Consider the following 13,621-nt stretch of genomic DNA (forward strand, 5'->3'; position numbering starts at 1 on the left):
AGCTTACAGCCAAAAGCTGTTCACACAAGGATTTAGTGAGACGGTGTCAGCTGCAACATGCAAAGTCGAGACTCTGGAGGGCCATGGCCACCCCTCTGCTTTCTGCATCCTGTATTTCATTTTCCAGCTTCCCTTCCACCACCAGAAACTGTGCCAGTGTTTCCATTAAAATACACTGAATATTGGATGCTGCATTAGACCGAGAGCTTTGCTGAATTCCACTGTGTTGGTGTCGGATTTACATGTGACACAGCACCACCTTTTGCTCCATATCTAACTACGAACATATGTTCATCCACCCCTTCCCAGGATGAAACCCCTGTATCACTGACCAAGCATCCAGGAAGCAAATGACTTGCAAACCCCAGGGACAGCCCTTCCTACCCTTGCAACATAAGCTACACATTCCAGATTTCAGTTTCGACATGCACACTTCAAAAGCCTTCAATCTTCTGTTTCTCTATTAATCTCCTATCCCCTTTCTGAAGCACGCTGCTTTGCCATTCCAATGTTGCCATGAGTTTTGACAGCTGCCCTTCCATGCACGTTTACTCTTTTCTGTCTCTGGCAAACCACCAGAGAGGAGGATCTTCCTCCTGTGTGTCAGAGACCAGATTTGGAGAAAACAACCTCTGGCTCTTAGAAACTAACTCCACTTTTTGGCCATGTTTCTAGTGTCCATCTTCAAATGCCTCCCTCTGCCCCTGCTCTGTGGCTGTCTCTCCAAAGTTCTTGCTAATCTCTTGATGACTTGTCTTTCTCACCTCCTCCTGCCTTGAAAAACTCTAACTTGTGACTGCAATTCAGCCGCCTTCAGTTACCCCTTTCAAAGACACCACTGTCTTTTTTGGATGCGTGTCAAGCCCAGCTCTATCTCCTCTGACACAGCCAGTCCCCAGCCTGAGTCATGTGCCTGCCTTGTGCTCCCACATCCTCCCGGTCTGAGTGCCTGCAGCCCCATGGCAGTGACTCAGCCTCGCCTCCCACCAACCTACCTCACTCCTCCCTGCATCCTGACCCTGGGGTGCCCCTGCCTGAAAGCTGCTTTCTACCATCTTATACAGAAATAACAAGTTATTGATTTTAAAGGAGCAGAAGCACATTTTAGCAATCTCTTAATTCCGTATAAATCCACATTTCAGGACTCAGCCACAAAACACTGTGCTAATTTGATCAAATCATCCCAAGGGTGAGATTTACACCTCTGCCCTGGACTACACAGCTCAAAGCTTGTGCTTGTAACACCCCATTATCAGCACTGACCTACAGGCTCTGGCTGGTGGTAAATTCCTCAGTTTAGGAAGTGCAGATGATAACCAGCAAGCTGGGAGCATGCCAGGTCCACAGCATGCATCTGAGGCGATGCCTGCTCTCCAGACTGCCACTCATCATCACCAGGAAGCAGACCAGTTGGGAAATCACATGCAACTTCAATTTCAGCTACATCACCTCCCTGGAATGACATGAGCTGATGACAAAATCCACCTCCAGTCCCCACCAAGGCTTTTGTCAGCCCAGCAAGAGGTGCTGGGGGCACATGGCTGCCTCTCAGAGCCCCAGAACTAGGGCTGCAGAACGCTGCTGGGCACAGGTTGCCCCTCAGGTGCTGCTGCTGCAGCCAAGGCAAATGATGACTGACCTTCCCTAGTTCCTCTTTTCCTACCCAACTTATTCCTGCATCATTACTTCCATCTGGACCAGGCACTGCGCTCTTCCAACTTGCTTTCCAGCTGAAGGGACCAGCCTTTACTCTCACTTACTCCTCCCATTTCATTCATTCTTTCTCTCTCCCAGCACATACAGTGCACACGCTTTCACTGATTAATGCTGCTGCTTTCTGCTGTGGAGCCACACTACACAAAACATAATGATGCTGCATACACAGCACCAAGCACAGCAATGCAGCAGCAGCTTTAAAGTTCTACTCCTACAGCCTGTCCACAAGCATCCTCACCACTAGGGCAGAAGAAATGGGAGACTCAAGGCCATTGGCATGGTCCAGGTGAACATCTTGAGCTCATGTAGCCTGCTAAGAGAGGTGAAGACTTGCTTAAACAGGGTCAAGAAATGTTTCAAACTAAAGCCCAAGTAAGGTTTTGCTCATTGCAGGCTTATCAGAGGCTCCAGAAAAGCTGGAGGACCTCAGCTCACCCAGTTAGTTTTCTTCCCTCTGCTGAAACTCTCCCAGTGGGACCTGTACTCTTAGAACCTTCAGCAAATACGGGGCAAAACACTGACCAAAATGCCAACGAGCACCATTTTTATTCAATAATGAAACCAGTTGTATTTTGGGAACACTCTGGTGCATGACTTGTGGCTTCACAGAAAAGATACACCCTGCCATTTATTACTAATTCCAACCTGAAACTGTCCTTTTCATAGTCAACTTTTGACCACATTTCTTTCTCAGCTGCCCCAGAACACTCAGAAAGGCACCTGGCTCTGCATGTCTCTCATCCCCCGGCTGAAACCTGAAGCTCATTTATTAACTGCAAAGTAAAATGCACAGGCAAGCACTATTTTTACTAAAAACCTCGTGTGTGCTCTTATTCCTGGAGACAGCTCTAGTCCCCAGAGCACCTCTGTACCCCTATGCAAAACTCTGCTTTCGCTTCCTGATCTTTCAGCCCACGTCTCTGTATCAATCACAAGTTACCACCCTCTCTGGTTGCAGCTCAGAGAGCTACACAAAGTGCCTGAAGACCTACAGTTCCCAGAAGGCAATCACAGACTGATAGAATGGGTTGGAAGGGCCCTTACAGCTCATCCAGTTCCAACGCCCTGCCACAGGCAGGGACACCTTCCATTAGATCCCGTTGCTCCATGTCCAGCCTGGCCTTGAACACTGCCAGGGATGGGGCAGCCACAACCACTCTGTTCCACTGCCTCTTCCCCTCACAGTAAATGGGATGAACACAGCACAGAAACTTAGAATGTAAAAGCCCTTCTTAAGGTATGGGGGCTGCTGTTCTCCCACTGCAGGAACTGAGCCGTACAGCCAAAAACCAAACTAAACAGGAAAACCCCTTATGCTCAACCTCATTAATAGACAGTGACATTTATTCTCCCCATGCTCATTTCCGTGCTGGTTTTTGTTCTGTCTTCCATGTTCGTACTTCCCTTTTATTACTAAATACAGATGTCCCTTTCCAATTCTTTCTTTCTCATTCTCAGCCTTCATCCTAGTTTCTCTTCCCTGTATCTCTCAGAATCTATCTTCTCCATTATAGCTGTCCAAGCACCATCACCTCTCTAACGCACAATGGTCTGCGCTCAGATGCTACAGATGCAGTAATCAGGAGTTAAAAGATCCTATCTCATCTGAAAACGTACAATCTTAAAATCTCCTACTACGGAGAATCCCCCCCACTGTTAAAGCTTTCAGCCATTCTCAATCATTTCTATCAACAGAAACGCCCTGCCCAAACTGCTGGTCTCAGAGGACATGTTAGTGATGGAACAGTGCCCCAAAACTCGAACCACCTCCACACCATGTCCCTTGACCAGAGTGAGTCATTGGGCAGCCCATAGGGAGGTGTGATGCTGATTCTTGTTCTGTGCTCTGAGCCTGCCACGCTGCCTGAGTGATGCTGCTGGCTAATACTGCAGAGAAGCGTTAAGGAAGAATGCAATTACAAGCTCCTAGACACTGTGCTGGAAGTCCCAAGCAGCAAGCGACAAGAGCAGGTCACTGGAGACAGGATTAACTCTGTAAAGGTATAAAGCAATCTTCAGAGGTGTCAAGCGCCTTGGGTTTCTGCCAGCTCCAGCAGCAGCAGGGAGTGCTCAGCACCATGCAGGCTTGAGCTAGCCTATTTCCTCCCTCTTGCCATTTAGGTCTTCCAAAAGCAAGACTTTCCATCTCCTCCTGCTGTTTGCGAGGCCTCAGCACTGTGCTCCTGACTCGTCACACCCTCCATCGGACTCTGCTGCAGATGGGAGTTGCCCTATGGGGACCAGTCAGTGTTGCTTTGGGAAGAGAAGGGAAAGGGACAGTCCAATTTTGTTAATTTTGGCTTTGTGTTTCACAAATGTGGCAATGGGATCATTTGGAGGATGGAGTGGGTTTTTTTTTTTTGTTTTTTACAATATTTTGTGGTATAGCAAAGTTTTCACATCTCAGATTTTGAAGAACTTTTATCATACCTTAAATAGTAGGAAATAAAGATATTGAAAAAGAAAACAACATTTGCAAAACCACGTAATATTGTAAAACAAAAAAAGATGGGACTTACCTGAGCCCCTAAGAGGGCACTGGGGTCTGCAGCGGAGGTCTGTGGTGGGTGTGACATCGCCAGCACAGTGCATGCCACGGCATCGCACAGAGAGGGGGCCGGCGAGCCTGGGCTTTGCCGAACTTGAAAAGGAAAACAAAAGCTAAGTCAATGATGTGCCCAAAGCCTGCTCCTAACCTGCTGCTCTGCGGGACATCCAGCACAGGAGTCTGGGGGTGCCACATGGCTCAACAGTAACACATCAGAGCAAGAAGCTGGAGACCTGCGTCTGCCATGCGACTCAGGACCCCTTGGGCATCCAAATGGGCATTCCGGTGGCGAAGCTCAAAACCCTGAGCTAGCTATCAGAGAGCATCACTGGGTTCCTGCTTCCTGAAAACCTGGCTCATCTTCACATTTCCAGCCACATGGTTTGCACCTAGCTGTGCCCAAAGATCTCCTTCCAGTCTAAGCCTCCCTCTGGTTTTCTTTCCCCTCTGCTATAGTTACTCAACCTTCCTAAAGACCTCGCAGATGGAAAGATCTATGCAGAAAGCCTGTTAGATGCAAATGAAGGCAGTAGCTAATTCCTGCAGCTTCAGTGAAAGCACAAGGAACAATCAGAAGGTTTGTCTGCCAGGCTGTGACCGCTGTCACCTCCAACTGAAGCAGAAAAGACTGCCCAATATTCAACCATAGTGATGGTTCATAAAGCTGAACACACACAAATGCATTTTATCAGTGTGATCCATCCCATGATAGGCAATAATGACTGTTTTGTTGTTCTGAAGTGTTTCTGGGAATTTTCCTTTATTCCCGGTTGTATCTGTATTGTGGCTTGTCTTGGTTTGGGTTTTGTTTTTACACAGACTGATTCTCTCCAGGACATTCCTACAGCAGAACATGACTTGCATTACACCCTATTCCAGCACTCAGATCAGTGCATGCAGATCTCAGCCCACAGTGTGTGTCCCACTGACTCCAGAGGTCTCAGGGACAAGCAGGTCGAACTGCAGGAGTGGGACCTTAACTGTGTGCTCCAGCATCCAAGTACCAAGCTAGGACTCGGTGTTTACAAGGTAATGCAGATGACACCTCCCTTTGCTCTTTGGGTTTGCTTGGTTTTATATGTTCAGTGATCCCTCATCCCTTTTTTTTCCTTACCTCATCTTTAATATTAAATCGTGATGGTTCTTGTCTGCTTCGGTTTGACCTCCTAACCCCATAAACATCAGGATATTCTTCCCACATCTGCAAAATAAACAGACCATCAGAAGGCCTGCTTCACCCCAATTGTTTCTGACACTCCAGAGAAGCTTGATGGTCAGTGTTTTCTTAAAAAGCAACATAAAACCACTGATGAGCAACCAGCAGATGAATGCTTTAAAAAACTGGCTGAAAAGAACTACTATTATTTTGGGGTATTCAGCAACACTCTAAAGCAGCATCTTGTGTCTCAGCATTATCTTTACAGTGGTCCATCTTTCCATCAGGGTACAAATTCCTCTCCAGCTCACTCAGCCTGAAGGAGAGCACTGAGACAGCCAGCCCCCTGCAAGCAATGGTGCTGAAGGTACGGAGGCAGCACCTTGCACATGGAATTAATGGACATACCAACTCAAAAGGACAAACCACTGCTGCTAACAGCCTCCACCACAATTCCTTTCCACAGGGAAAGCCTCACCAGCTGCCTCAGAGCCTAGTGATGAGACATCACCAGCAGCAACTTCAGAAGTGAACTGTGTGGCCCAGCTGGATGGGATATGGACCAGAGCACCATCCTTTGGTAAGGCAATGGGTGGTGCTGCCAGTTCTTCTCCTGGATGCACTGACATGTGGATGTGCAGGGGTGAATACTGGGAATGGTTGTGCTCTATTTGCTGTAACAAGGCCCTAAATAATTTAATACACTGTGTGTAACAGCATGCATTTGCTCTTGCTGGATGGACAGGATGAGAAGGGAGAGACAAGAACTGATGCTCTGAGGGATGTGAATGTAGAGCTCTGTTGGTGACACAGGACACCAGAAGATTTACAAGGCAGACACAAACCACCAATGTGCCTCTCAAACACCTACACTACCAATTCCTTTCTCCCTCAGCACAGCTTACCCTCTTAAAAGTTTCCTAAACCTGTTCATTCTCCTTCTGCTTTTCTCTCTCTTAGTCCTCAAAAACCTCTGCAAGCCACTGGGAGAAAAAGGAAAACACAATACACTGCAAGATGCAGCAGCAACTTGAGACTGCATGCATGATCAGCACAAGGCTGCAACCCAGCAACTTCTCTGCTGCTGTTAAAGGAGCATTAAGGTAACACTGCAACAGACAGATTGTGAAGGTGTGGATTTGCTGGGCATGTGAATACAGTGATAAATTAACATGGAATAAGACTCAAAATACTCCCTGAAGTGTGTGAGGACCTTGTCATCTTTTAAAGGACACAGGTTTTAGATGAGGGATCAGCTCCTATGACAAATGTGAACAGCATCTAACACAAATTAACCTCACCTTCATGGGTGTATCTAGACAGAAATACAAAATAAACAATATAATGATTAATTGCATTGGTTATTCAAGGGCAACAAGTATCAACACGCCCAGGTTAGACCTAGCTAAGGAAAACACCCATTAACACTCATTAAGGAAGGGAGAGGCTTTCTTATTAGAGGGCGCCCTGACCTTTTCATGTTTCATCATGCTAATTAGCACCCTGGGTCTGGATGTGCTCCCTTATAAAGTGATTTTAATGTTTATTGTTAGGGACATGCTCTTAGGAGCCCACAGAGGAAACCTTCCTTCTGTCTCCACTTAACAACAGTAAAACAGGACTTTGAATATCGTGTTACCATAACTGCCTTATAAATGCATCTCTCCTTGCCAGTCTGAACACAGGAGATTCAGCCATAACCTGAGTCAGCAGCCTAAAGATTTGAGAGAAGCTGGTAATAAAACCCTTCACTTCTCCCTAGCAGGTACGTGGGGAGAGCAGGCTGAAAGCACTGACTTTCATTCTCCATCTTTATGTATAGTGCAACTTTCTCCATGAAACTCACTCTTACAAGCCAGCTGTGCATAATGCAAACCACAGCTAAGAACAGGACACTTACACACCACAAACAAAAAATAACTGACCTAACCTGATTTTCTTCCCTCCACATAAGCTCAGTTCACTGAGTTCATGTCTCCAAATGGGAATTTGTGCTCCTTTTTCTCACCTCAGACTACACCAGGTTACTCAGGTGCCTCCATCCCTTGGTAAAGAAGGTATCCAAGGCACAGCTTCTGCACTGAGAAGCTTTTTTCTTCCTCCTTTCTTTCTTTACTTTTTTTCAAAGAGGAAGACAATGATGAGAAAAACCAAAGTGGCCCAAACCCTAGACAAGAATTCTCCTGATTATGTATAACATAGGGAAGTTTTACTAATTCTGAGGGAGAGGAGAGGCAGGCTAGAGGAATGAAAAGACAGAGGGAGAGGATGAAATGGTCATGTATTATCGGAGGCACCTACCCTTCATTCACACCTCATTCAGCCCCATCACTGTCTATCTGGTGCCCAAAGGACTGTCCCATCAAACACATGAATTCCTGCTCTCAAAGATGACACCAGTAGGACATAAGCACACAGACCAAACAGCCAGTGAGTGACTTGGAGACATCAGAGGTTGGAAGCTGTCTGGTCAACATGCAAAGTGGCAGGGAAGTTGAAGGTAGCTTTGTTAAGGTCCTGCTGTCTTTGCCCTTTTGTGGCTGGTACAGGGTTAACACGGCTATGCAGTGGGGGCAATACCTTCTTAACATCTGCTATCCTTTCCTTCTTAGAGGCCGGTTTTTCTTTGGTTTCAGGAGGGGTCTGCTGGGATTTCGAATCCATTGATTCACTTTCAGATTCAGACTGACTTTCAGAGGACTCCGAGCTGCTGTTTGACTCGCTGCCCTGCTCGCTTTCAGACTGGCTTGCAGACTCAGAGCCAGAGGCTTCTTCAGATGCCGAGTGGCTGATGGCAGAGAAAGGAGAGATTACATTTAAACTGTACTGTCACAGCTTTAAAACGTGCAGTGAGCAATCCATGAGCCATGTCCAAGCTACAGTAACAGGCTTGCAACAGCCTAAATGTAAACTGTGAGGTCCCAGGCAGATACCCTGCACTGGCATTTTGAAGCAGAAACAATCCCTTCCCAGGACAGCCACTGAACACATGGTAAGAGTGCAGCCTCAAAAATCACTGCCCAATGTACCTCCTGCTCTTCAACAAGAGAAAAAGAACTTGAGTAGCAGCACCATAAAGAGAAGCAGGCACAATACAGCAACACGGATCCTACTGGAGTATCTGGCTCACTCAGGGTGAGCAATAAGGTATGGTGGGAGATGGAGCATCCAGCGATTATCTTGCTCTATCAACGATAAGCGGTTGCTCCAGCATGGCTCTTCCCTATATCCCAGTATGGACAGCAGCTCATAACTCAGCTGTCCAACTTCTGAAAGATTCCAGCATCAAATCCTATACATATTATAGTGAAAAACACATTTCTTGCATAAAGAAAACATTCAGCAACAGAGAAGCAGAAAGAACCTTATCGAGGCATGTGGCTGGGGCAGTTCCTGTTTCAGGGATTATACCAATGCACACTGCATTTCTTGAGTAGCCAATAACAGGAGCGCAGAACATCAAGTACATGTATTTATTTAAAATTAACATTTACATTAATTAAAATTTGCATTCATATACAGAACAGTCACTTTATTGCAAGCTCCTCAACTGAACAGTAAGAGGCTAAAGTACTTCAGGTGTCCATAAAAAGCACTTCAGGCAGTCAAAATACCCTTTGTCCTATGACTCCGACACCTGTTTGTCACTGACATCCCAATTAATGAGAAATGAAAGCTCACTGTAACATAGACACGTTAGTAAGGCAGCATTACAAACCCCACCGTCACAAACAAAATGCAGTGTGCGATAACGGTACTCCACACTTCTTGAGTGAGGAGCATCCCTTTCCAAGGCAGCTCTTGATCTGCAGCCAGGTGCTTCTGTAGTATGTCAGGGTGTACTGCGGATACATCACCAGGAACGAAGAGCTGGGAGAGCTTTGCAGAGGGAAAACACGGGTTTCTTGTTTCTCCCTTCGTACAGAACTACAGCAGGAGGATACATGAAACCGCTCAGATTTCACAATTCAGGAATGTAAAGACAGAAAAGCAAAAGCACATGTTTAAGTCCATACAATTCCACCAAATCCGTAGCGATGGCGTCACTAAACTCAGCTACTACATGCAGGCAGAATCCACACCGTGGGAATAAGCCTTCTGCTCTCGGATAAGGAATCCATGTGAGCTCTGGAGGCCGCAGGAGCTCCGGCACCAGCAGCCGCTCCCGGCTCGGCTCCCGGCTGCCGTCCCTCATGGAGCGGGCAGAGGGCAGCAGCCGAGCGCCGCGGGAGCCCGCTCCAAGCTCCCGGCCGCCATTTTACAGCCACCCCTCTCCCACCATCTTGCGAGGGGAATTCTGTCAGGGAGCGCTGCCACAGCACTGGAGGAGGAATCAATGCTCCAGCAGCTCTAAGGACCTCGGGCAGTTTACACGGGCAGAGGCTCTGCCTCTGTCACAGACTGGGATCTGGAGGCATCCGAACCAATCCTGTCACGACATGAAGCAGCAACATCGGCCTCTGGTCATGTTGGTGTCCCATGGGGGTGCACGGAAGAGGAAGACACTTCATTCAGATTTATTAGGAATAGCTGGAATGACCTGTAATAACCCAGGCTTTACTGCAGCCCGACAACTCTGCAGCATTGAAAGGCATAGTCATGACTGGCCTCCTCCCACTCAGGAGCTCTTTGTTTCTCAAGGCCCTGAGTTTGATTTCAAGGCCAGGACACAGCCTTTCTGCACAGTAACAGGCACAATTCATGTGCTTTACCCACAACATTGACTGAACAATGCAATTCTTCCTTTTTCTTCTAGATACGAACTGTGTCATCCTAAAAGAGGTCGACTTCTCTAGCAACAGACACATACGGCTTATACATCAACACAGAGGAAAGAAACATAGATGAGAAATGGTATGTGCTTTCAAAGGCTGTTGCAAATAATCCTTTCTTAATAAACAACCTGTTATCACAGCAGAAGGGGATGTCCTTGTCTCTTTTTATTCTGTCAGTGTCGAAAGAACACTGAAAAGCCCAATTCCATAAAATAATCTTCTCTAACTGTCACTGAGACAATCAGGAAGCATTTCTAGCTGCCAACGGAGTACACAGGATTAGAACACTGTATGTCAAATCAGGCCTGATGCTGTACATCCATGTCCTCTTTTCAGAAGCTATTCTTGGAGCATGGCCTGCTTCAATGCCCCTAAGTTAACATCCAAACAAGACCTACTTCCAATTAAACCACTGGTAGGGGCTAAGCTATTTAGTGTCACAAAAATGATGATTCAACCAGTTCACGCTCTCCAAAATCAGCAGAAAAACACCCCTGAACATCAAGGAAGCTACAGTTGGACCACTGGTAACTCCCTTGAAGTGAGAAACTCCTGTAAAAATCGAGATCTGTAAGACTCAGCCAAGTACATTCCCCTGGTTTCCAAGAAATCCTTCAGGCTGTAATTCTGTCTTAATTAAGAGCCTGCTCCTGACTTGAGAGGGAAGAAAACCAAATCATCCCTTACCAAGAAGGACACGTTTCTTCTAAGAAATAACTAGCTAAGCGGCAGTGATAAGGCCTTTTACAATCAGGTATCTAAGCTTACACGGCAATTACAGAGCGCCCGAAGCCTCCATCCTTAGTGCTTAATTCTGCACATATGATTTCATTTTATAGGGGAATCATCTTTGCTAACAGCAACAAAACATTTTCTAAGCTCTCCACAAGTACAAACAGTAGGTATGTTTGCGAAGGGTGCAAGACAAGCTGAACAAATGACCCAATACATATCTCTGCAACTGAGCGCTGGCAAGGGAATGGCTCTGGCTGGAACCAGTTTGCCCCAGAGTTTAATATTTGGCTTTTGATGGACAGAACTTTCATTCAGCCAGAGGAATAAAGGAGGATTAATGACACAAGCCAAGCTCCTCCTAGCTGAAAGAATCCTTCTGAACATTTTGAATCTAAACAAGTTTGAATCCCAACAGCTGGTTTCACAAGCTCAGCAGGATTCAGATCAGCAAAAGGGAGCTGGGAGGCACGCTGTCCCTTCTGACCTTCACCTGAGCCAGCACCAACCTGAGGGTTAAACCCCTCCATAAGCCGCATAAACTTGATAACACATCAGAAGACTGGGCCAGAGAAACAGCAAAACAGGTCCCTGCCAGCTCACCAAGGAAAATCAGGACCAAACTGCTACAGGAACAGTGAGGGGTGTTACATTTGGCAGCACAGATGAGTTGCGGAGGAGAAAAGGGGCAAGCAAAACCCCAATTTAGGGGCAGCAGCAAGCCAGCTGCTCAGTTCGGCCACCCCAAGGTCCTCAATGCTCCTCTCTGGAAGAGCCAGGCCAGCAGTCAGCGAGCAGCTCCAAGGCTCCAACAGAACTCCTGCCACATGGCATTAGCAACCCAGGGCACAGCAGCAACTGGCTGGAGCAAGCAGGATGCCTTCTCCTGCCCAATGGTATCCATCAGGTCCAGCTCTGCCAGCAAAAAGGGACTCCTCAGCCCTTGCAGCTCTTCAGCAAGGGCTGCCAGCCACGTAGAAGATGCTCACACACCAACCCAGCTGGATCCCAGGGTGCTGCTAAACATTTCCTTTGAGTATCTGATCTATAAATGTGATGTTTCCTATGATGATACATAAACATATATGAAATGCCTACATGTACTGCAAATAAAAACAAGCACTGACCTTTAACATTAATGCAGGCACCCAAGTCACATGGTAGCGGTAAAAAAAGCACCAAACCACATTAAATTCGACCCCAAGGCTAAACAAGCCAGGGAGAGAAACAACATCAATTCTGGCTATAGATCATTGAACAAATAAGGGTTAACATTTGATAAAAAGGGGATAATATGTGGACCACAGAGGACCAAGAACTTCTCCATGGATCCGTCTCCTGTCTTGGGAAATAAACTTGGGCAAATGCTATAAAAAGCACAAATAATGCCATACAGACAGTACAGAGGAATTTGCAGGAGAGCCAAGTGAACAGCACTCAGACCGAGATACTGGAGATAAACACTTTCCTACCTGGGGTTTGGGAGATTTTTTATTTATTTGACTTGATTTTGTTGTGGTTTGTGGTTTTTTTCCTGTTTGTTTGGTAGCTTTTCAGTTCCTTTTGTTTCACTCTGAAAGTCTGTTAAGAAAGGGACTGGTGCTTGCCTGTCTCCCAAAAAAGATCTTGTGACTGATAAGTGCTGAGAAGGCTCAGTTGGTGAATGAGCTTTCCCCAACTCACTTCCTGCAGGAGAAAGTGAAAATGGGGGAAGGGAGGGAAGGATACTATTCCTAGCATCCATACCCATGGGATTGTACATATTTCTAACAACGCTCTGTCTCAAAGCAGGAACTTAAACTAAGATACAAACATAGCCCAGCTCTTTAGATTGTTCAGAAACAAGTCTCAAACAACTCTGAATACTCAAATTTGCCAAACTCTGGGCAGGCTTTCAAGGGGCACAAACACCCCTCTCCAAAGGCTTCCAGATACCAACCTGCCCTTCAAAAAACACAATTATTTCTCCAGCCTCATTTTGTGACCTGCAATGTTCTTCCATAGGCAAATGAGAAGAGCTACCGTGGGGAATACACACTTCTTCCCCATGGGACTGCAAACCTTGCTTGCAGAGGTTGGGTGTTAACTGCATTTACACAGCACCAGGGACAATAGGGCTGTGGAGCAACTGGAACAACAGAGGGATTATGCACTCAGCAGGTATCCTATCTAAATAACCATCTGAATTGGGGGTTTCCAGCCTATTCCAGCCTCGGGGCTGCTTGTCCCAGCGCAGGGCTCCCAAATGCCAAAGCAATCCTGAGCACACAGGGAACTAAATATATCCCTTGCTGCTCCGCTGCAGCTCCCTATGAAACACATCGTGCTATCTTGAATGACAAGTATTTTCCAGAAGTGGCTTTGTTTTTTTCCTCCTCCACTACAAAGACATCACATTATGCTTGCACCAGCAAGCAAAACGAGCAATTCATTCATGATTGGGAAAGCTGGCCCTCTGCTTTCTGATCTTTGAGCCAGAGGCTGAAAATGCTTAGGATGTTTAGTCAGAGAAGAACCCTCACCATCAAATAGCAGAGAGACAAAAGGAGTCAAGACCTGTCTACTTGATTAAGGAGAGCCATTGAGAACCTCCAAAGGCAGCATCCTTCCCCTTCCCTGCACAGAAAGGGAAGGACAATAGCGTTCTCAGGGGTTTGAAAAGGGCCTCCCTCCCCTCCTTCCCCAGGAAGGCAG

General features: G+C 46.6%; 1 protein-coding gene across 1 annotated transcript in view; it reads right to left on the reverse strand.

Moving 5' to 3' along the window:
* Positions 1-13,621, reverse strand: part of CHD2 (chromodomain helicase DNA binding protein 2) — a 91,898-nt gene that overhangs the window by 30,736 nt on the left and 47,541 nt on the right. Inside the window, exons 7-8 of the mRNA XM_034065895.1 lie at positions 8,001-8,208; positions 5,379-5,465 (exon numbers count right to left, since the gene is read on the reverse strand). Of these exons, the coding sequence (XP_033921786.1) occupies positions 5,379-5,465; positions 8,001-8,208 (295 nt within the window). The remainder of the gene's footprint in view (positions 1-5,378; positions 5,466-8,000; positions 8,209-13,621) is intronic.

The sequence above is a fragment of the Melopsittacus undulatus genome, chromosome 9, assembly GCF_012275295.1.
Source record: "Melopsittacus undulatus isolate bMelUnd1 chromosome 9, bMelUnd1.mat.Z, whole genome shotgun sequence".
NCBI classification, from domain to species: Eukaryota; Metazoa; Chordata; class Aves; order Psittaciformes; family Psittaculidae; genus Melopsittacus; species Melopsittacus undulatus.